General features: G+C 42.2%; 1 protein-coding gene across 1 annotated transcript in view; it reads right to left on the minus strand.

Moving 5' to 3' along the window:
• Window positions 1–24609, minus strand: part of LOC130112903 (zinc finger protein 721-like) — a 79623-nt gene that overhangs the window by 38634 nt on the left and 16380 nt on the right. Inside the window, exons 2-10 of the mRNA XM_056280426.1 lie at window positions 24011–24112; window positions 23770–23844; window positions 21398–21546; window positions 20629–20880; window positions 18776–18834; window positions 18542–18670; window positions 17958–18183; window positions 16991–17236; window positions 16297–16878 (exon numbers count right to left, since the gene is read on the minus strand). Coding sequence (XP_056136401.1) covers window positions 16297–16878; window positions 16991–17236; window positions 17958–18183; window positions 18542–18670; window positions 18776–18834; window positions 20629–20880; window positions 21398–21546; window positions 23770–23844; window positions 24011–24112 — 1820 coding nt within the window. The remainder of the gene's footprint in view (window positions 1–16296; window positions 16879–16990; window positions 17237–17957; window positions 18184–18541; window positions 18671–18775; window positions 18835–20628; window positions 20881–21397; window positions 21547–23769; window positions 23845–24010; window positions 24113–24609) is intronic.

Raw genomic sequence — 24609 nt, forward strand, 5'->3', positions numbered from 1 at the left:
GATCTTTTTTGAAAACAGGAAGGTCACAGTGTTCTTCATTTGTTTAATGTTTACTCAGAATGTTTTTTATCGGACCAAATTTTGATTTGATGTGGAATTGCTCTTTGCAGTTGACACAATAGACCCTAACCATCTGTTAAATCCCATTTATATATGCCACCTAACCTGTAAATCTCCTCACTATTGTACACGTCAGGCTCATGTGTGAACACAAGCCAGAACAGATGTTCTGTACAAGTTGTATGGGCAATTTGCAAACTCAAGACCTTGCAACAAATGCAGCAATGTAACCAAATGACAACAGTTTGAACATAAACTGTCAAGACTGCCGGGTTAAAAAGCTTTTACGGGAGAGAGTGAACCAATCACATGGCATGTATTCCCAACTTGCCCAAGGCCCATACTGGTTACCCGTATTGGTTATCACTATCTGTATACATGCACACAATAGTCCACATAATCGCGCATATCTTAAATCAGATTTTCTTTTAGGTAAATTGATTAGAATTATCTTTATATCCCAATGACTTTACCTGCATGTATAAAATTTATTTTAAATAGTATAATTAAAAGATAGCTCAAAAGAAAACTAATGGATAGAGGAAATAAAGGTCTATATTCTTCACTATTCTGGATAATACCCCAGTGTCTCGGCTACTAAAACCAGGCTTTTGATAAGTTAGGCAATTATCAGGGTTACAGAAAAGTGCATGTGGGATTTACTAGTACCAATTCTTTATAACATTATTTCATTATCAAGAATAAGCTCTGAAAACTGGTATGCATGCAAAGACTGCTTTGCCATTAACATGGGCAAGGACCATCAGCTCAACTTGGGGAGATTCAGAGCTCTGAATCTAATTCCTTTTAGTGCCCTGCAGTCATCCATTAGCAAAAAAAAAAAATCATAGCTAAAAAAAAAAACGTCATTTTGCAATAAAGACTTTTTTAACTACCAATGTACTGTGCCTTCCAGCACGGTAGATGGACTAAGATCAATTTAGCTAAATGAAACAGGCAAAACTAATAGGCAAACCTTCCCTGTTTATTAAACTCTTCTGTCTTCTAAATGGGCCCCAAATTTATTTTTTTTCTGGATATTTGAAGTGAAATATGATAATTATCAACCCATAACTGAAACTGAAATACAATGGGTTTTTTTGTTTTGTTTGTTTTTTTAATTGCATAGGGTAACTAGTTTTCAATACTGCCTTTTCTTCACAAATGTGCAACTGCAACCATTAGATTAGGCCTAGAAAAAGGATACACTATAACAGAAGAATACTTGTAACCTCCATTATCAACTGCATCAAAGAGGGATCTGACCAAGGATATAGTTCACATTATGGAGAGTGAATGATTAGTTATGGCTATCTAGCTTGAATAAACTGATACATGGTTTAAAGCTACATCATTTTAACAAATCTTTAAACATCACCAATGTGCTTCATATTTTTCCAACAGCTTGATAGGTTATGATGAAATAAACATAAAATCCAAACTATAGCAACACCAGGGTGAGCAAACGGGGGGGGGGGCAGTGAGCAGTGACAGATATTTCAAGCCCTTCTATTTAATTTAGAATGGTTATCATTGCATATTCAAGCTGTATGAAATGTTGGGTTACATGATTCTTATGTTATTCCTATTGCCAAGGACAGTAAAATTAAAATATCTGTGAGCATTTAAATAGTCACTCCTAATGATGGAACAATAGTGAAACCTGCAATTTCATCATTCACTATGCGGGGCTGTTGTGTTACTTGGTAAGTTATGACAGGGGAAGTGTTAGTTGACTCAGAATGTCTGAGTTTACATTGTGAGATGGTCCACATTTCATATTGGCGTTATCAGTTACAAATCAATAAACTGTATGCTGAACATGCCAATGGTGACTTATACCCAGAAGTGCACATAACTGGTGCGCAGGTGTGGTCAAAATAAATGAAGCGCAGCAGATAATACAAAAAGAGGCGCTTTTGCGTAACATTTCTGGGACACAATTATATACTGAAACAACAGGATTTTCTCCATTTATCACTAGTAAGAAAGTCATTATGACAAATGTGTCAATTTTAATAATCAGTTGTTAATCGTGCAAATTTTAGCCTTTGTTCTTGATTAAGTGGATGCTGTTTTTTCCCAAGTTAGCAAGGTTAACTGTTAAACTTTGAGGTCCAGCAAATAGTTAGCTTACGTTACAGCTAGCTTAAGTTAAATTTTTTCTCTGGTTTAAGGATTTTCGTCCAATCATCAAAATGTCCAAGAAGCAAACTACATTAAGTAAAGCCTTTGGTGTTGCACCACCTCCCAAGAAATGCCAGACTGAACCTGTACATAAAAAAAATGTGCATTCGCGGAAAAGTGGCTGCAGAAAGTAGCCTGGCTCCAAACAGATGACGACCGCACAGAGATCCATCCATCCATCCATTATCCAAACCACTTTTCCTGCTCTCAGGGTCGTGGGGATGCTGGAACCTATCCCAGCAGAAAATCCCAATCTTGCAGATAAAAGCAGCGCCTTTTATAAAGGGAGAAAAAAAAATTCAGTCATCCATCTTTTGAAAAGCACGAAACAAGTAAAGAGCACATGAACATGGTGCAAACAGGTGCAGCCAAGATCAGAAATCCACTTGTCCTCTTGACATGTGGCAGGACAAACTGAACGAAGAACAGCATCAAGCACTGTGTAATATTCTTCTGTTGGCCTTTCACAACGTGAAATATGCATGCCCGCAGCATTCATATGAGGAGGATATTGCGCTTTTCAAGAGGCTTGGAGTTAATGTTGGGAGAGCACATCATTCACGTGAAGGGGGGACCTGCATCACGCAGAGCATCGCACGGACAATAAGCTTAGAATTGAGTGACAAATTGAAGGCAGCTGAATTTTGGGGTGTGCTCTTTGATGGATCAGAAGACATCAACACAAGTGGAGCAGGAAATTGTGTACATTGTGTCTGTGTCTAGCTACAGAGAGTTTACCTCACATTTCCTTGGATTAATTAAAGTGGGTGTGAGCCGAGCGGCACAGGACATAGTGAACTGACTGGAGCAGCTCTTCCATACTTGTGGTATAGGGGATCAGTGGAAGACGAAGTTGGTCTCGGTGTGTACAGACAAAGCAGCAGCCAACGTTGGGAGTTTACAATGGGGTCGTTCCCAAATTATGTCAGATGGTCGCAATTGGGGATTCCCTTGTGCATATTCTGTGTACTGCCCACACCCTCAAGAACTGCACAGTCAGCTGATTGCATGGTACCATACTGTGACATTTCATCGCTCCGTTGTCAAGTTGCTGAGCTTTTATTTAGGGAGGGGGCGCAAAAAATAAAACAACAAAACAGAACAACTAAAGAAGATACGTGATGAGAATGGCACTGCTTTTGTGAAACTAGTCAAGTTTCACAACATCAGATGGTCTGCATGGAGGCAGCAGACTCTTGAAAATATAGAGGCTACTACCTGCCATTCAAATTCAAGTGGCTACAAGTGATGACAGTGACCTAAAACATATCTGCACAAAGCGTTTTCAGTGTTTCCTAGCCAACATGCTTGACACTAGAAACATTTTACAGTTCACCTCTCTCAGGTTCCAGCAAAATAAATTGACTATTGTTGAATGCAAAGATGAGCTCATGGCAGCTGCTGGACAGCTGACACTATTGCTCGACAGTGAAGGCAAGTACAGGAAAAAGAGTTTCAAATGCTGATGCTGACAGGGACAAGGTGGATGTACTGAGAGGTCTAATTCATGAGTTTGAAAGCAGACGTGAATCCCTTAAGTCATGTGATCAATTTTTAATTTTTGATCCTTCAACGTGGCCTCAAGAAATGCAAGACCTCCACAGTTTTGGCAACACAACACTTACTAACATCCTCCAGAATATGAGGCCAGCTTGTCTGTTGACAAGAGACTCCATTCTAAGAGAATGGATGTGTTTAAAGCAAGCAGGAAAACGTTTGGCAGCCTCCTCTGTGTATGACTTGGTCAACACAGTGAGGATAAGTAATCCAGATAGTTACTCCAACGTTCATAAAGTCCTTCTGTTGTCCCTTACACTGCCCTTGAGCAGTGCTGCACGTGAGAGGGGATTTTCACATCTCAATATAATAAAAAGCAAGTACAGATCTCGTCTGTCAGACTCCTGCCTCTCATCCCTGATGCACATCCACTAGTCTAAGATGACAACAGAAACTTTTGACCCGAAGCCAGCTGTTGACTTATGGATGCAAACAGCCAATCTCAAACTCAACCAGGGAGAAAGAAGTAGGCCTTCATCCTCATCTGCCATGTTTGAAAGAGAGGAAGGCAGAGAGGAAGGCAGAGAGGAAGGCAGAGAGGAGAGCAGTCAGGAGGGTAGTGATGACGACAGCTTGTAGGATAACCGTGCTGCTTAAAGACTGAGTACCAAGCAACATCTCCAGGTGCCGCATAAAGACTGAGTACAGAGCAACATCTCCAGGTGCTCCCTTGAGAACCAGACCAAAAAAAGCTATGTGCACCCCTACTTATATACCATCTTCCCCAATCTATTAATTTGCAGTTGAAGACTTTATTCTAATCTTTTACAATATTTGCGCCACAGTACGAGTTCTTATATGATTTCTCATTTCTGTTAGTTATTCTGATCCTAGAACCCTGCAGACTTTACTCATGTCTGTTTCAAACCTTAGTTCCTTTGAGATGCTAAATAAATCCCTTTAGGTAAACTTTTTCCTCCACAAAACAGTGTGCCTGGTGCTGATTCTGTGTCTTGCTTAGGGGACACTCAAACAGAGCTAACGCTCTGCTGCGACTGGGGCTTGATCCCAGGCCTTCTTGTCTTAAGGACAGTACCTCTTTCTGCTTTAAAAAAATATTTTCCTCACCAATAACTCAACTCTGAAGAGGAGTTATTGCTTCTGTAATTAACAGAGTAAAATGCCTCAAGACGGCTGATTTAATGGGGGATAGGTCGTCTGAGGTAGCAAGCACACCTGGAAACCTCAACAGGCATTTTCAACAAGAAGCCTTACGCCTATGCCTATCTATGTTCAGCTGGCTATGGACTGGTACAATCTCATATTACGCATCATACATCGGACTGCAAGTTAGTTGACTAATATGTAGGTTATGATTGCACCATAAGAGAAATAACAAGGAGGACCGCACCGAAATAGATCAGTGTGTGACCTTTCAATTCTGTCTCATTCATGATGCAGCGTCGCTGACCAGCAACTACAGTAGCTGCCCAGTGTCTTTGAGCAAAATGGCATTAACCTGAGATGCTATAGTCGCGCTAACAAGGTTCGCTTACTTAGCTGCTTTTATCAATTTTGTTTTGCCATCAACCACATCAACTGTCATTGTCCATTACTAATAAGCGATAAGACACCGATTTACCACAGTCAGAGCCGAAATTAGTGTTAGATTTGTTCTACAGCACTGCAAATGTCGAATCTTGACTCCTGATAGCTACGTAACATCAGCTACGAAGCTAACTAGCTAACGTTTTACAAGACAATAGATCGCAGACCAACCTAAATGTGGATATCCCTTAGATGGAGAGTATTCGCTCCAAATAAGCGTGACCACAAAGTACACTGATATTTCTACTAATTTATCATTCGTTACTCAAACAACTTGTTAAATCTATATTAACCAAAGAACGCGTTCACTAGCTAACTAGCGTTAACTGTCACATCTGACCAGCTTTACCAGTTAGCCAACGCCAAAATCGCTTAGGTACTTCCGGTTAACTTTTTTCCCCTCTCAAATTAAAAGTCCCACCCATACCTTTATTTAAGCATGAACATTTCATTGCAAATAACTTCGGGAACTATTTAGGCACACATAGCCGTCATTCCCATAGGGAAAACCTTGATGTGATGTGTTTAACCTGCTGACCAGTCTTGAAATCACGCTATGTAAGCATTCATACCTGACTATTTTAAAAGTGAAATTGGTTCTGATGCAGAATCAGAAATCAGGGCCAACAATTCTTTTTATTGCCATATGCATTACATGCAGTAAACCCTGCCGCTGCAGTGCATTCTTAGTACCGGTGCCAAGCTCGGATAAATGGGGAGGGTTGCGTGAGGAAGGGCATCCTTTGCCAACCTTTACGAAATCAAATATGCGGATCATAAATCAGATTTCTTTACTGGATCGGGCGAGGCCCGGGTTAAAAACGACCGCCACCGGTACTGTTGGGCAGCAAGGTGCCGGTGGAAACTGTGCTATTGTTGTCAAAAGAAGGTTGAATCATCTGTATACGTTTATTGACAGATACGTTACAGCACTCATCTAAGTGACCTCTTCAGTCTAAACTGACTGCAGTATCCCCACCCTTACAAACAGTACAGGTGCATAACGGCAGAAACGTTACGGAATCACCACTGGTTTACGCTTAGGCAGCTGTTGTCATCCTCTCTTCGATTGGCTGGTGCAATGTTTGGGTGTCTCCCTGGCTTAGACAAACACCAGATTGTATGATTAACTCGGTGACATATAACATCTCTTCTTACATCTTAAGTTTCTTGCATCTATTCTTAACCCGTAGATGGGCAAAGTGAGAGACAAAGTGAGAGACAACGTGAGAGACATCATTATGGAGAGGGATGAAACAATGGTCTCTTATGATGTTACGTCTCTCTTCGTGTGCGTTCCTGTTGATGAAGCAGTGGACGTAGTCCGTATGAAATTACAGGACGACCCCACCCCTAGCAACAGGGCCCCCTTAACACTGACCAAGTGTGTCTGCTCCTGAAGCTGTCTTCAGTCCACATACTTCACATACAGGGGGCAGTACTATAGGAATAGACACGGGTGTGCTATGGGTTCCCCAGTGTTTATGGAAGAAGTGTAAAAGAGGGCTCGGATGTCCTATCCAGGGACACCACCGAGCCATTGGTTCGAATTTGTGGAAGACACCTGGGTTAAAATTAAATCTCAGGATGTACCACATTTCACCAACCACGTTAACTCTAGACAACCACATCAAGTTCACCAGGAAGGACATGAAAAATGACCGGTTAGCCTTCTTAGACTGTGAAATTGCAATTGCTGATGGGGGACATTTGATTGTTGATGTGGACCGTAAAGCAACACACACCGATCAGTACTAAAGGTTTGGCTCTCATTTTGAATCTCATCACTGGAACACAAACTAGGAGTCATCAGGACGCTGTACCACCAAGCTGACAATATTTCCACCGACATAGCGGCTGGGAAAGGGGAGAAATTCCACATTAAACAGGACTTGGTTAAGCGTGGTTATCCTAACTGGGCGTTTGTCAAAGCCGGGAAGACACCCAAACAGTGCACCAGCCAATCGGAAAGAGGAGAAGGACAACGGTTGTCTAAGCGTAAACCAGTGGTGATTCCGTATGTGGCGGGAGTGTCGGAAAAGTTGAGAGGCATATTTTCCAAACGCCGCGTCAGTCAGTTGCTTTCAAACCACGGGGCACTCTGCGCCAGAAGTTGGCCCACTCCAAGGATCGGGTTCCCCAGCACAAACAGCACAATATAGTGTGCGCTGTTGAGTGCCAGGAGGATTGCCGTGACTTGTACATTGGGGAAACCGGACAGACACTGGCCAAGAGGACGGCACAACACAGGAGAGCCGACGCGTCAGGCCAGGACTCCACAGTCCACGCCCATCTACAAGCCAGTGGCCGCTCTTTCAAGGATAAGGATGTGCACATCCTTGATGGGGAGGAACGCTGGATTGAACGGAGAGTCAAAGAGTCCATCTATGTTAAGAGGGAACGACCATCCCTGAACCGTGGGGGTGCTAAGACTACATCTGTCGCCATCGTAGAATGCTGTGATTGCAAACATTCCCAAATCTTCTTTGAATAGTACACATGGCCATTGAAACTCTAGTTAACGATCACGCCCATATTTGCACATGAAACTGGTCGTTGATTTCTGTCATTGTGCAACTTATCGATTTTCGAATAAATGACCAAGTATATTTTTGTCTCAATTGTTTAATTGGTTCTCTTTATCTACTTTTAGGACTTGTGTGAAAATCTGATGATGTTTTAGGTCATATTTATGCAGAAATATAGAAAGTTCTAAAGGGTTCACAAACGTTCAAGCACCATCTTATGTAGGAGGCACGATCTGAAAGGGAGTGGAGACGGCAATGTGGTGACAGGGGAGAACAAAGCTAGGCAGCATCGAATGGTGGTCTGTAGGATGACTTCGGAGATCAAGAAGAGGAAGAGAGTGAAGGCAGAACCAAGGATCAAATGGTGGAAGTTGAAGAGGGAAGACTTGTGTGGAGTTCAGGGAGGAGTTAAGACAGCCACTGGGTTGTAGTGAAGAGTTGCCGGATAGCTGGGTAACTACTGAAGAAATAGTGAGGGAGACAGCTATGATGGTATTTGGTGTGTCATCTGGACAGAGGAAGGAAGACAACTTGGTGGTGGAAAGGGGAAGTACAGCAAAGTATACAAAGGAAGTGGTTGGCAATGAAGAAGTGGGATAGTCCGAGAGATGGAGAAAGTAGACAGAGTACAAGGAGATGCAGCATAAAGTGAAGAGAGAGGTAGTAAAGACAAAGGAAAAGGCGTATGGTGAGTTGTATGAGGTTGGACACCAAGGAAGGAGAAAAGGACTTGTAGAGGGACTGAGCTGGGAAGGATGTGCAGCAGGTTAGGGCAATGAAGGATAGAGATGGAAATGTGCTGACAAGTGAGGAGGGTGTTGAGAAGGTGGAGAGAATACTTTGAGGGGCTGATGAATGAAGAAAACGAAAGAGAAAAGGTTGGGTGATGTGGGGATAGGATGGTAAGTCAGGAAGTGCAGTGGATTAGCTAGGAGGAAGTGAGGGCAGCTATGAAGAGAATGAAGAGTGGAAGGGCGGTTGGTCCAGATGACATATACCTGTGGAGGCATGGAGATGTTTAGGAGAGATGGCAGTGGAGTTTTAACTAGATTGTTTAACACAATCTTGGAAAGTGAGAGGATGCCTGAGGACTGGAGAAGAAGCATACTGGTACCAGTTTTCAAGAAAAAGGGCGATGTACAGAACTGTAGCAACTACAGAGGTATAAAGTTGATCAGCCACAGCATAAAGATATGGGAAAGAGTAATAGAAGCTAGGTTAAGAGGAAAGGTGATGATTAGAGAGCAGCAGTATGGTTTTATGCCAAAAAAGAGCACCACAGATGCGATGTTTGCTTTGAGAATGTTGATGGAGAAGTATAGAGCAGGTCAGAAGAGCTTACATAGTGTCTGTGGATTTCGAGAAAGTATACGACAGGGTACCGAGTGAAGAGGTGTGGTATTGTATGAGGAAGTCAGGAGTGGCAGAGAAGTATGTAGGAGTGGTGCAGGATATGTATGAGGGAAGCGTGACAGTGGTGAGATGTACGGTAGGAATGATGGATAGGTTCAAGGTGGAGGTGGGATTACATCAAGGATCAGCTCTGAGCTCTTTCTTGTTTGCAATGGTGATGGACAAGTTAATGGATGAGATCAGGCAGGAGTCTCTGTGGACTATGATGTTTGCAGATGACTGTGATCTATAGCGAGAGTAGGGAGCAGGTTGAGGAGAGCCTGGAGAGGTAGAGGCATGCACTGGAGAGAAGAGGAATAAAAGTCAGTAGGAGCAAGATGGAATATATTTGCATGAACGAGAGGGAGGACAGCAGAATGGTGAGGATGCAAGGAGTAGAGGTGACGAAGGTGGATGAGTTTAAATACTTGGGGTAAACTGTTCAAAGTAACATGGTGTGTGTTAGAGAGGTGAAGAAGAGAGTGCAGGCAGGGTGGAATAGAGTGTCAGGAGTGTTTTGTGACAGAAGGGTACCAGCAAGAGTTAAAGGGAGGTCTACAAGCGGGTAGTGAGACCAGCTATGTTGTGTGGTTTGGAGACAGTAGCACTGATGAAAAGACGGGAGCCACAGCTGGAGGTGGCAGAATTGAAGATGCTAAGATTTTCATTGGGAGTGACAAAAAAGGACAGGATTAGTAACGAATATATTAGAGGGACAGCTCAGGTTTGACGGTTTGGAGACAAAGCAAGAGAGACAAGATTGAGATGGTTTGGACAAGTGCGGCGGAGAGATACTGGGTATATTGGGAGAACGATGCTGAGTATGGAGCAGCCACGCAAGAGGAAAAGAGGAAGACCAGAGAGAAGGTTTATAGATGTGGTGAGGGAGGACATGCAGGTGGCTGGCGTGACAGAGGAAGATACAGAGGACAGGAAGAGATGGAAATGGATGATCCGCTGCGACGACCCCTGACGGGAGCAGCCAAATCTAGCAGTAGTGGTAGTGGTGTATTACATCCATTAGGAAATTAGCTTGGCGTTGTTGGTACAATTAAGAGTACAAGAAAAATACGCTGTCTTAAATAAAATGAAATAAACTATGCCTTTATTCCCAGAAAAATGCCCCCTACTCATATCCGAGATCCCAAACCATAGGGACTGCCAGTCATTTCTTGCAATAGGGCTTGGTGGTACATGTTCACAGCCGCAAATTAAAACTATTTCAAGGTATAGGAATATCTGAAATTCAGGGGTATTCCTATTCGATAGGTCTGATCTTCTGTTCTGTGAGGTAATGTCAGTTGTGTCTGACTAAGTTTCCTTTCTTTTTGGTTTATTCAGGTCAGATGCAGGATGTACAAGTACAAATAACTTTTTTTTCTCCATTTGACAAGGCAAGCAACATTCAGTCTCTTCATTCAAGTAAATATATCAGAATTCTGGTATGACTCACGAAATGTTTTTGATTAGTATTATTTCAATACGGAAATAGTTTTAGTGATGTAAGCATACTTTCATTCATTTGGCCATGATTTCACAATACCTGACAGGAATTTGGTATTCATATAAATCTTGATTAAAATATTAATTGAACATATTTTGCCTCTGGAGAGCCATAGCCTTCCATGTTTAATAATGCATAAAAATGGTTAAAAGCATCATATCCCAATTTGGTTAAAAGCATCATATTCCAATTTTCCTGTGCAAAAGTATCTTAAGGCCAAGAACAAATAAACAATGATAGGTGAACACCTTTTACAGTACAATTGTAAGCAACCCATAGAATATATAATGTAAATAAGGTATGAGGGAGCTTAAAAAAAACAAAAAAAACAAACCACGATAATTGTCATTTATGGTCCAGGTACACTGATAATTCTCATAACAATTAACAAAAATCTCTACTTCACTCATAGGTGTTCCTATGATTGGATAAAAGTTGCGCAAACCTTTTTACTTTGCTGTTGCTTAGCTTAATGCAGCAGCCTCAATCCATAGAGCAAGGTATCAATGGAAGAATGCACCAGGTTGTCACCATTACAATATCAAAAAGCTGCCATTAGTTTATAACATGCAAAACGTAGGAGTGCCACTATTGCAATGAGTAGTTTGATCAAGTTGATGATCAGTATTCTTCAGAAACAGATACAATCAATCATGTTAACAGAAAAAAGAAAGGATTTATATAGATGTCTAAAAGTAATTTCATGATACACCGATCAGCCAAAACATCAAAACCACTGACAAGTAATAACATTATCTCATTACAATGGCACCTGTCAAGGGGTGGGGTATATTAGGCAGCAAGTGAACAGTCAGTTCTTGAAGTTAATGTGTTGAAAGCAGGGGAAATGGGCAAGCGTCAAGGACCTGAGCGTCTTGACAAGGGCCAAATTGTGATGGCTAGACAACTGGGTCAAAGCATCGCTAAAACAGCAGGTCTTGTGGGGTGCTCTCCCAGTATGCAGTGGTCAAGGCCTACCAAAAGCAGTCCAAGAAAGGACAACTGGTGAACTGGCATTAGGGTAATGGGTGCCTAAGGTTCACTGATGCGCATGGGGAGCAAAGGCAAGCCCGTCTGGTCCAATCCCACAGAAGAGCTGTTATAGCTCAGATTGCTGAAAAAGTTAATGCTGGCTATGATAGACAAGTGTCAGGACACAGTTCATTGCAGCTTGCTGCGAATAGGGCTGCGTAGCCACACACTGGTCAGAGTGCCCATGCTGGCCACCACCGAAAGCGCCTACAATGGGCACGTGTCAGAACTAGACCACGGAGCAATGGAAAAAGTTGGCCTGATCTGATGAATCATGTTTTCTTTTACATCATGTGGACAGCCGGGTGTGTGCATCGTTTACCTGGGGAAAGAGATGGCACCAGGATGCACTATGGGAAGAAGGAAAGCCAGCAGAGGCAGTGTGGTGCCTGGGCAATGTTCTGCTGGGAAACCTTGGGTCCTAGCATTCATGTGTATGTTATTTTGACATGTACCACCAACCTAAACATTGTTGCAAACCAAGTACATCCCTTCATGGCATCAGTATTCCCTGATGCCAGTGGCCTCTTTCAGCAGGATAACACACCCTGCCACACTGCAAAAATTGTTAAGGAATGCTTTGAGGAACATGATGAAGTGTTTAAGGTGTTGACCTGGCCTCCATATTCTCCAGATCTTAATCCGATGGAACATCTGTGCTAGACTGGCAAGTCCGATCCATGGCGGCTCCACCTTGCACCTTACAGGACTGAAAGGATCTGCTGCTAATGTTTTGGTGCCAGATACCACAGGAAACCTTCATGGGTCTTGTAGAGTCCATGCCTTGGCAGGTAGAGCTGTTTTGGTGGCACGATGGGGACCTACACAATATCAGGCAGGTGGTTTTAATGTTTTGGCTGATCGGTGTACGTTATAGATAAGATGTAGTATTTTTGTTTCATTCGATCTAACATTGGTAACCAAAGTCATATTTCTTTCACAAAAATTAACCCAATACTGGGTTACTCTACACAGAGGACGGTAGCGGGAATCTGTATGGCTTTGATGGAAAGGCTAGACGAGTCTGTCAAAAACAAATCAGAAAACAAACATCAACCAATGTTTTGAAGACAAACGTTAAAATGATAAAGTAAAATGGAAAATACACCAACATTACAATAGCGATCTTCTAACAATGGAACAGAAAAGCCAGCAGGGAAATCTACCTAAAAGCGAAGGTTATTCATATTTACTAGAACTATACTATATAGGAAAATTGAGATATAACCCAAAGGTACAAAGAAAGGAGAAAAAGAGGAAAAAATATCGTATTGGGACACATTGCTAAAGCTAGTCCCTTAAACAGCGAACATTTGAATTCTTTTTCCCCACAACAAAGCATGTTATCAATTTGAAATTCCTCATTTCAAAACACTTTGACTCCAAGTGTCTTGACGCACGTTCAATAATCCATTTAAGAAAATCAAAGAAGGTTGAATCAGCTCATCTGGATACTTTTATTGAAAGACGTTTCATCACTCAACTCAAGGTTTCCAGCAGCAGGAGCATCAGCAGTAAGCTGTCCAGCGGAACAGGCTCTGCCCCCTCTGCAGGAGAGAAGAGATGGACACACCCACAGTACAGGGGGCCCTGGTGTGGAGGTGTTCTCCAGGGAGGCTGAGGGCCAGCAGTGGGCAGCTTTCTGCCCTGGACAAGCCAAGCAGTGCTGGCCGCAGCAGCCTTGACATGTTCTCTCCTGCATGGGAAGACATCAGGATACCAGGGACCAACGGGGGTAGACTTCCAGGCCAGGGACAAGCCATGACTGTGGACGGCTCGTCCAGAGAAGGAGAGGGACAGCCGGTCAGAGGACGATGTCTTCTCTCATCAGAGACGACTCATCTTATCCAGTTGCCCCCCCCCCCAACCGTAAAACGCCTGTGGGAACACCAGAGACACGATACTAACGTCCTCTTTCAGTTTTCCAAACCACTCCACCAATCAAAGAGGATCAGCCTATCACCTCTGCTGCAGCTCAACGATACGACTCCACAAAGAATGCTAAGGGCAGTGGTTCCAGCCCACAGGGGGAGGAGCAGATCACACCCACCTCATCTGCACAGGCCAATCACAACCAACCAGCTCCACTGGAGCCCAGCCTCAGGACACCCAGTGGAGTTCAGGACCAGCTAAGCTATGGCAAATCTCTCAATGGAGCACTGCCGCCTCAGTGGCAGGTGACATGAGCATATCACAGAGATATTAGGGCTTCCACTTCATGTCACTACAGCAGTACTTGAATATTACTATTGCTCTTTGGACCCAGATCGAACTGAGAATGAGAATTTGCGTTTTCTTTGACTCTAAGAAAATGCCTCTTCCTCACCTCTCTTTGGATTATACACAAATACTAGTTTAATTGGGGATTTCACAATTTGTCATAGAAAGCCCTCTATCACTTACCAATACACAGGATACTCCAAATTAAGTATATAATTCAGGTTTCATTGTGGCGACATAGGCAAACCATGTGCCCATTACTTGCCATGTTTACATGCACAACTTTACTGTGACCTAGTTCAATTTTGAAAATGCTGTTAAGGTCTATCTTTATGCATGCTCAATAATCCAGGTAAGAAACTCACAGAAAGTTTAATTAGTTCATCTGGACACAACGTTTATTGAGAAACGTTTCATCACTTATTTAAGTGAATGACCTCTTCAGTCTCAACTGACTGCAGGTATCCCCATCCTTACAAACAATACAGTTGCATAACGACTGAAAACAACTGGTTTCATATGCAAACTGCCGTGGCCATTAACTAGAGTTTCAATGGCCATGTGTACGATTCAGGGAGGATTGGGGAATGTTTGCAATCACAGCATTGTAAGCTGGCGACAGATGTACTCTTAGGCCCCATAGGAAACGTATCCGTCAATAAACGTATCCAGATGAACTGATTCAACCTTCTTTGAAGAACCATATCTTTACTAAACCAAGATAAAGCAAAGAGGCAAAAGAAATATCACAGGTTAGATCCCTTAACTTAACCTCTGGCTGTGTGTAGTAAAATACACATTTTTGGCAAAAACAGATTTTGTAATAATTGAATTGGATACTATTCTGTGAGCTATATTTAATATTAACATAATTACACTTTGACGAGTTGTTGTCTCAAGTGAAGGAGTTCAAGTATCTTGGGGTCTTGTTCACAAGTGAGGGTAGGATGGAGTGGGAGATTGACAGGCGGATTGGTGCAGCATCAGCAGTAATGTGGACATTGTACCGGACCATTGTGGTGAAGAAGGAGCTGAGCCGGAAGGCAAAGCTCTCAATTTACCAGTCAATCTTCGTTCCAACCCTCACCTATGGTTAAGAGCTTTGGGTAGTGACCGAAAGGGTGAGTGCATGGATACAGTTGGCTGAAATGAGTTTCCTCCGTAGGGTGTCTGGGCTCAGCCTTACAGATAGGGTGAGGAGCTCGGACATCTGGAGGGAGCTCAGAGTAGAGCTGCTGCTCCTTCGCCTCAAAAGCAGCCAGTTGAGGTGGTTCGGCATCTGATTAGGATGCCTCCTGGGCACCTTCCTTTGGAGGTTTACTGGGCACGGCCAACTGGGAAGGAGACCCCGGGGTAGACCCAGAACTCGGAGGGATTCCATGTCCAATCTGGCCTGGGAACGCCTTGGAATCCCCCCAGGAGGAGCAGGAGGCCGTTGCTGGGGAGAGGGACGTCTGGAGTGCCCTACTTAGCTTGCTGCCACCGTGACCCGAACCCAGAGAAGCGGCTGATGATGAATGAATGAATGAATGAATAATTACATTTTCAACAAATTCCATGTTATTTTCTTTCAAAGCCACAATCCATCATCTACAGCCAGATTAAAGAGGTACTAAAAACAAATGAGTTTTTTTGAGCTGTAAATTGAATGACGGTGATGTAACATCAATGCTGGTGTTAATATTGATATTTCTTACCAAATTTATAAAAATTGATATTTCATGGTTTGAAAATGGCTCAACACACCGTCTACCGTTTCAAATCAGCCCTGAACCTTGCAAAGCCAATGCTGACGTAGAGTCGACCAGTTGGGACTTACCTATGTCATGAAAAAAATAAATAAATAAAACCTTTACTTAAAACAAACTGTTCAGGATATATAAAAATTAATCCAGTTATTAATTAATAACAGGATTTTTAACTAGTCTTTGCTAAAAATGTATGGAAAAAGGGAAAATAAAAGGATAAACAGAGATTTTAAGAATCATCAACCCATCAATATAATGATAAATCACATCATTATGATGTTTTACCTAAATATTGATTCTGCGATAAGTGTTCTATACTCTACCACATATGAATACTCTGATACATGTTTCCAATACCTCAAAATTATTACTTCACAAATAGAAAGGTTGGTAAACTGTATATAAGAGTTTTTATATTTTACCATATACCTGACTTTAGTAGTTGCACATCTAAATACATGACCTCCCAAATGAATGTTTTGTCAAACATTTGCCACTACTGGTTGTTGTTTCGGTCTACCCAATGGTTTTGTTGGCCGCTTTGGCTTCTTATCGTGAGTCTCCAGGTGTGCTCGGTAGCCTTGAGAATAATAGAAACACTTCCCACATTTCTCACAAGAATAGGGTTTCTCTCCACTGTGAACGCGTGAATGGACTTTGAGGTGATATGCTTTGGAGTAACTTTTACCACAAATGGAGCACAGGTGAGGCCGCTCTCCAGTATGCGTTTTGAGGTGCATATTCAAGTGCGATGACTGTGTGAATGCCCTCCCGCACAGGTCACAGCGGAAGTTCTTCTCTCCAGTGTGCGTGAACTTGTGTTTTTTAAGAGTATCTGCTGTGACAAATCTTTTTCCACACTCTGAACACAGAAAAGGGGAGTCTCCAGAATGAATGCGCTTATGCAATTTAAAATAATATTCGTTTTTAAACCTCTTGTTGCAGTCAGCACAGGCATACGGTTTCTTGTGGATCCTGTGGTGTTCCTCGAGCTGTTCTTTTTGAGGAAAGTCCATTCCACACTCGCCACAAACATGGGTTTTTACCTGGGTTTCTTCAGATTTAGAGGAACTTTGCACCTGAACTACGATGGGCATCTCTCCTGTGGGGAAAATAAAAGGTGTTCACAGTCATTCATTGTGAAATCCTTCTTTTATAATAGCATGCTTTGAAAGCGACTTCAACAGTTAAGTTTGATTATTCTCAGTTCTAACCTCTGTGAACCTTCATGTGGGTTTTGAGGTTTCCACTCTGGGTGAATCCTCTCCCACATGTCAAGCACTTGAAAGGCCTTTTTCCTGAGTGTATTACAAGGTGTCGTTGCAGGTCAGCATTGTGAGAAAACACTTTTCCACATGTGGAACAATCATAGATCTTTCTAGGTTTGCCTGTTCCCTGGGAACGCGGCTCCTCATATGTGTTGGTTTCCTCTTTGGCCGGCATTCCACTACAAGCCTCTCCTGAATGAGAAAGGATTTCTATTATTACAAATATAACAAGGCTCTGTTCAATCAAGCCTTGCTGATCAATCCAAACATAGACCATTGGACCCCACCCCCAATCTCTCACAGGCACATGCATGCGCACACACACACACACACACACACACACACACACACACACACACACACACACACACATTTACTGCCTGCTATCTGGGAGAATTTCAATGGTGTCTTTATAATAGCACTGTAAATATTAAGTATAATTTCATTTTCCTCAGAAAATTAAGATGCAGAAAAAGTTCAAGCAATGGCCATCAATTTCTTAGTGAATTCTATTTCTTCTTTAAAGTCCCATTGCAGCAACTTAAAACTAATTTGAAAGTTGCAGGCGAGCTGCCATGGTAGGAATATGAGTGCCTACAACAGTTATTTTCAAAATGAATGATGATGACTTTGCCCAGTGGCTCTCCATGCATCTCACAACACTAGGAACAGTGTCATACAAGCAGGAGACTGGGGGAAAATATGGAGAAGAACTTAAGTTGAATAAATAAGAGTTCGATATTTCACTGGAATGGACATTTGAGTCAAGGTACGAAGATTATTTATCTGTAAGTATATCCATCTAAATTAGACACTTTCTCACAAAGCCAGGAACCTGCAAATAAACAACTATGCTGCCCCAGCAGATTTTTTAATTGAACAATAGCTTCCCTTAAAATCAAAGTTAAGTCACCTGTGGGTGATGTGCTGTGATCCTGGACCTGCCCTGTGAGTCTCTGTTCATCATGGTATTTCACCTCAGTATCCTTGTTGCTGAAGTGTGTATTCGGTGATATGGTGTTATTTGGATGAGATCGACTCAACCCAGGTTCAGATGGATGTGTTGGTGCCACCAGGGAGGTCTCAGAAGGACAAGGGGCTTGTTCTGTTAAACAACTCTCCTGAAGGTGCTCACCATTCTGTAATCACAATCAGATTAACATTTTTCTCACATGGATACAGATGTGTACAGTGCATTGAATTTGTGCAGTATATAAAATAAGACTTAATTTGAGTTTTAACTATTTTAAGCTGCTACATGTGGTGCCTGTTGTAGGAGCCGAATTCCACATATTAGAATATCGTCACCTTCTTAAAATAATGGCCTAAGTCATATTTTGAAGTTTTTCAAAAAACAGAATAAACTGAAACTGAAACAAAATTTGTCAGTTTATTCTGTTTTTTGAAAAACTTGAAAATATGACTTGGGTCATTATTTCAAGAAGGTGACGATATGGTCAAAACTATCTTTACTGCCCCATTCTTGGCATCACTTACTGTTGTCCCCTTGTGCTGGGAACTACAACTCATGCCAGGTCCTGCAGCAGTGTTGTAGGGCTGGTGGCCATCCGTTTCTTTCCAGTAAGATGAGTTTGGGTGTGTGTCCCAGTGGTTCCACTGAGATACCTGGAAAAATAGAAGAAAAATAAACATGAGAGCAACTTTAACTTCAGGAATTTATGTAAAGTAAAGAACTGAACAAAATTCACTTGGTGATAACACTTCCCTCACCTGGTTGTTAGATACTGCATGATTTTCTTGGTTATCACGGTGATGGTTTGGACTGTTTCCTGCAATTGCCAATGACATATTAGTTAGGACAGATCATTTGTACCATACTTAACAAAATTGTCACTTTTCCAGGGGTGTCAGGGTAGAGTAGTGGTCTATTCCATTGCCTACTAACATGGGGATCGCCAGTTCAAATCCCCGTGTTACCTCCGGCTTAGTCGGGCATCCCTACAGACACAATTGGCTGTGTCTGTGGGTGGGAAGCCGGATGTGGGCATATGTCCTGGTCACTGCACTGGCGCGGGGCGCCTGTTCGGGGGGGGGGGGGGGGACTGGGAAGAATAGTGTGATCGTCCCATGTGCTACGTCCCCCTGGCGAAACTCCTCACTGTCAGGTGAAAAGAAGCAGCGGGTGACTCCACATGTATTGGAGGAGACATGTGGTAGCCTGCGGGCCTCCCCGGATCAGCAGAGGGAGTGGAGCAGCAACCGGGATGGTTAAGAAGAGTGGGGTGATTGGACGGATACAATTGGGGAGAAAAAGGGGGGGAAAGCCAAAAGAAAAAGAAAAGTCACTATTCCAATTGCACTTCCAACAACCATGTATGTTAAGAAATACTAAAACTGAATGACTTTTAATACTAATAAACCTTTGAGATAAGCCTTATGTTTTACTTAATAAAGTCATGCGGGGAAAAACTGAATATAGATGCCATTTGTTTTTACACTGAAATATTTTTGTTGTATTTAAAGGGGGCGTTGTCTTGGGGCAGCTAGTACAGTGACTCAAGAGATGGTACAGTTTAGTACCATGCTAATGGATATTTTGACACTATGGTCGCACAGGATTAAACTATGAGACCTCCAGCTAGGCTACAGCCTCTCTGACCATTAAATCTTATTTTCAACAAATGAGTGAATAACTAATTCATGCAACAATAATATAGGGCTGGACGATAATGACAAAATCAAATATCACAACATATTTGATTGAATACCTCAATATCAATAATGTGGTGATATTTTGCGTTAGATTGGTGCTTTCATAAGATAATTACACAAAACAAAAAACAAAAAAACAAAAAAACCAGAAATCTGAGAAATGATCCTTAGTAATACAGACGTGATGATCAAGCAGGTACAGGCATTTAATTGTTAATTTCACAGAATTAAAACAGTCTAATAAGTTCAGAAAATTGTATCACTTTAATGTAATGCAGCTTTTAAGACCAGGGAATAACAACAACCAAGTTTACGATAACTAAAATGCCTGATGATATCTAGTCTCATATCACAATATCAATATATCAATATACTGCCCTGCTCTGCTACAGAATAGATTAAAACTCCATTATTTATTATTAATATTCCAAGTTCAAATTCAACTTTATTGTCATGTGTATGGAATACATTGAAATTCTTGTGCTCTGGCTCTCTCTCTGCCTTAACACAAAGGACACACTATCCAAAAAAAACAAAAAACAAAAACCTTTTCAACCACCTTGTCAAATTAAAAAGGTTGGGATAGACATAAAATGTCAAAGGTCTAGCATGGTGTAAGGTAGGTAACATAATGCACCACAACATCCCACTTCTAAGTTACTGCATGATTAATAGTGAAACAACAGAGTGCATACCAAAAACTAGTCCATGGTGACAGCATCATCATATGTGCCACATATTAGGATCCACTTGTCTTATGGTGATTATGTAATGCTGGTGCAACAACCCACTTTCCCTACAGAAATTATTTAATTTTCATCTAATCTGATAAGTACCTCAATACTCAAGGTGTTTAAGCATAATGGCTCTTGTTAAGAGAAGTAGTTAAATCAGGTAGCCAGCCCACATACCAAGGTTGGGAGGATCCAAGGTCAGGTCTTCTCTATCCGAGTCAGTCAAAGGGATCGTCTTGGTCTCGTTTGCCTTCTTCCGACCATTCAGCTGCCTGGGTCTGCCTAACTGTCTGGTGGGTACTATTGGCTTGGCATTGTGGGTCTTCTTATGGTTGTTAAAACCCTGTCTGTAGCAGAAACTTTTGCCGCATACGTCACACTGGTATGGCTGATCTCCAGTATGAGCCATTAAAGGTGGAGTCAGTGATTCTGGAAAAAGATCGTTGATATTTGAACTCAACAGCCAAACAAATACACCCTCCCTTCAGTGCTCCTTCAGATGCTCTGCCACCAAATTCATGGACGAGCATCACCAGTGCAACAACACTAATAACTGGGCTAGTTGACCAAACAAGAAATGTGGCAGAATCCAGAGCATCTGCTGCCCGAGTGTAAGTTAGCCTCAATAAGGGGAAGCATTTTTATCGCTATTAAAATACAGGTGGCTTATGTTTTTTGTAGAACTGTAGAAAGCTTGACAATAAACCTGTCAATATTTACATAGATGTTGAAGCCAAATACTTATCCAAGCCAAATTCAAAGCCGAGGAGTAGCTTAGCCTATGTATTGGTAACATAATCGCTAGTAACTTCAACAGTAACAGTAAGTTACACTCTACCATCAGTGATACATGCAGCAACGTTGTTTATTGAGAATTCTAAAAGAACAAGGAAGAAAATAACATGGAAGGGTGTTATCTCTGACATTATTTAGATTTTCTTCTTACCATGGTGTAATTCCACACAAATGTGTGGTATGTAGTCTGGATCATCACTGTCAGTGTCGCTATCCATTTCCTCAGTGACACCCTCCTCTAAAGAGGACAAATCCTCTGTGTCCTCATCCGGATTCCATGTTATATCCACCCAGTCAATGCTACATGAGGATAAAAAAATAAAAGTTACAAAAGCCATACATAAGGTATGCTTAGAAATGGGAAACACAAACACATGCATGCACGCACGCACGCAAACACACACACACACCGACTTACGTGGCATTTCTAATGCCATTGAAGTCATCTACACTGATTGTGTCCTCATTCAAATCAACTGATGACATACTGAAAAGAGAGAATAGTTGGCTGTCATTTTATATTACTAGTACAATGGAAAAAGGAAATCGAACAGGCACAGTAATGTCTAAGCTTGAGCAGCCAGAGAAATTGTCCATCCATTATCTGAACCGCTTATCCTGCACTCAGGGTCACGGGTATGCTGGAGCCTACTCCAGCAGTCATTGGGCGGCAGCCGGGGAGACACCCTGGACAGGCCGCCAGGCCATCACAGGGCCAACTCACAAACACACACCCATTCTATACCTAGGGACAATTTAGTATGGCCAATTCAACTGACCTACATGTCTTTGGACTGTGGGAGGAAACCGGAGCCCCCGGAGGAAACCCATGCAGACACGGGGAGAACATGCAAACTCCACACACAGGACGACCCAGGATGACCCACCAAGGTTGGACTACCCCGGGGCTCAAACCCAGGACCTTCTTACTGTGAGGTAACTGTGCTAACCACTGCACCACCATGCTGCCCTAACCACTGTGCCACCGTGCTCCAAAAAGTCATGTCTTGCTAAAATAAAGTACAGGTTAAAAAAATAAATTAAAAAAAAAAATTTAAAAAAGGATTTCAGGGTTTGAGAAGAACAGCAGCCATGTTGGTCAGCACAAAAGACTTGAGCTGAGGAACGAGACTGATCATCAGTTTGCTGCTTGAATACTTGCTCTTTACAGCCTGGAACTTTGTTTTCCCCTCATTCACAATCACAACGTTTTTAGCAATGAGCTGCCCGATTGGCTTCAGGTGGTTTTCATCGTATGTTGTGTAGTGCCCCTGTGTGGCAGACCAAGGCAGTTCATCAAGCATCAGCTGGGCAAAGTACAGGGAGGCAGCAGCGATCTCTGAGGGTCGGTAGTGTATCATGTCATCGTCACGGAGGGTCAGCTCCATCAGATACTTGACAAGCATATGCTTCTCTACATTACAGTTGGATGCTTTTGAAGCCCTCCTCAGAAAATATAGTGGCAGAGGGCGTCCCAGGTCAAAGTTGAGTTGCTGCAAAATAACTCGCTCCATCTACAGGATTTCTCTGCTTTCCGTCTAAGTGGCAACCAACTGGCTCCCAATGAAATAAGGCATTTGATGGAAGTCAACTTGATATGGTAGACAGTAGCAACCAGTAGCATAACACCACACTTTTCTGACAGCTTTACCCAATGTCTCGGCAAGGAATACAAGGTGCGTGTCTTGGGAAAATGGTGAAAATACAGGTGTTCCTGCAACCAGAATACACAACATCAAATGAAGAGGGTGTGGGTTGGGTTCTGTCTGGGGCCCTCAATGTATGAACCCAACCTCTGTATACAAAAGATCTAGTGTCCATGGCACACTTCTCTGTCGATGACACGATGATTTGCTACTGCTGCAATTGCTTTGACAGAAGCATCTGAGAAAATGTCAAGTTCCTTTCTCAGAACTGTAGAGGGTGGCAGTGGCATATAGTCTGGGAATCTTCAGCTACTTGAGATCTTGCAGTGATTTCGTCCACGTGCTCCATTAGTTTTCCTTATCTTCAGGAAGGCGGGAATCCCTGTCAAGAGCCTCACTTGATAATTCTCATAGCAGGAACTTGCCCTGGATGGTGATGGGTGCGCCGAACCTGAATGGATCAAAGAGATTGTTGATCTTGGTGTCAGCTACACAGAAGATAAATATGTCCTTCTTCAGATCCCAGCTAAGTCCGAAGCTGCGTTGGATAGGAATAGGATCAACATCCAAGTCAAAGTCCTTGGGTCCTTTCGCATGATCTTCGGTGGGGAACACTTCCATTACTTCCTCGCTGTTAGAGGCAAACGTGAAGTCTCAGATACCAGGTGGTGAGCAGCTCCTGTGTCTGTGCTAACAGGTTGACCTTTAACCTATGAGACATTATCTGAACTGACCACTGAGAAAACACTTCACAGTTATCACCTTTTTTTTCTTCTTCTTTTTTTTTTTACAACAAACTGCCACAAGGGGTGCTAAAGAATAGGAATTTGGGGACAGTGCCATGACAGTTGTAGTGGTTATTCTACATCTAGTATACCTGTGTTCCAACTGTTCAGTAGCAGACAAGGTGCTCTTCTCAAGCTCCTCTACTTCTTCCATGGGAAAGTCATCGCTGTAAAACAAAAAAAAAAGAAACGAAAAAAAATTTCATGTTCTGCTCTCTAAACAACATTATAGACCATGTAAAAAATCCATTACTTTGAACAGATTGTGAGGTTTAAGCGGTCACAAAAAGAGGAATCAAACGCCAAATATCTAATTGGAACAGTTTACCTCACCTTTCAGACAAAGACTGACAGTCAACACTTGACACAGGTGGTGGAGATGATGTAGACTTTCCAGCTTTATACGACATGAAGGTAGATGTCTCGTTCTCATAGCTGAAGCAAAACAAACATAATATAAAACGTCTAAAACGAACGACATGCACACAAACACAGCATCCAAAACACAACAGAGTAAAAACTAGCAAGAGTTAGCTGTTCCGATTGTTTTAACAAAACTACAAGGACCAAAGAGTTGACCGTAGGTTTGTGACTAAGCCCAACAATGAAGGTAACTTTACTTAGCATTAGGGGTTTCACAGAATAGTTGACTAGCAAAACCACTAGTTGACACTGCATAGTTGTAGACTTATCACTCATCTGTGGTTTAAGCACTGTGCAGTAATAAAGCATTGGCAATGCATCTACAGCAGATATGGAGCTGGGGACACTGGTTCCAACATAGATTTGTTTGGTTTGAACAATCATTTTCAACATTACGCTATATTAAATAAACAGAATTTATGGTATTTAGAGAAGGAAAGACTCCCCCTATCCCCGTGTTTCTGTTTAACAAGTGACCATGTTAACTGGTGACTTTAGTGTCAGGAGCT

This window comes from Lampris incognitus, chromosome 5 (genome assembly GCF_029633865.1).
Source record: "Lampris incognitus isolate fLamInc1 chromosome 5, fLamInc1.hap2, whole genome shotgun sequence".
NCBI classification, from domain to species: domain Eukaryota; kingdom Metazoa; phylum Chordata; class Actinopteri; order Lampriformes; family Lampridae; genus Lampris; species Lampris incognitus.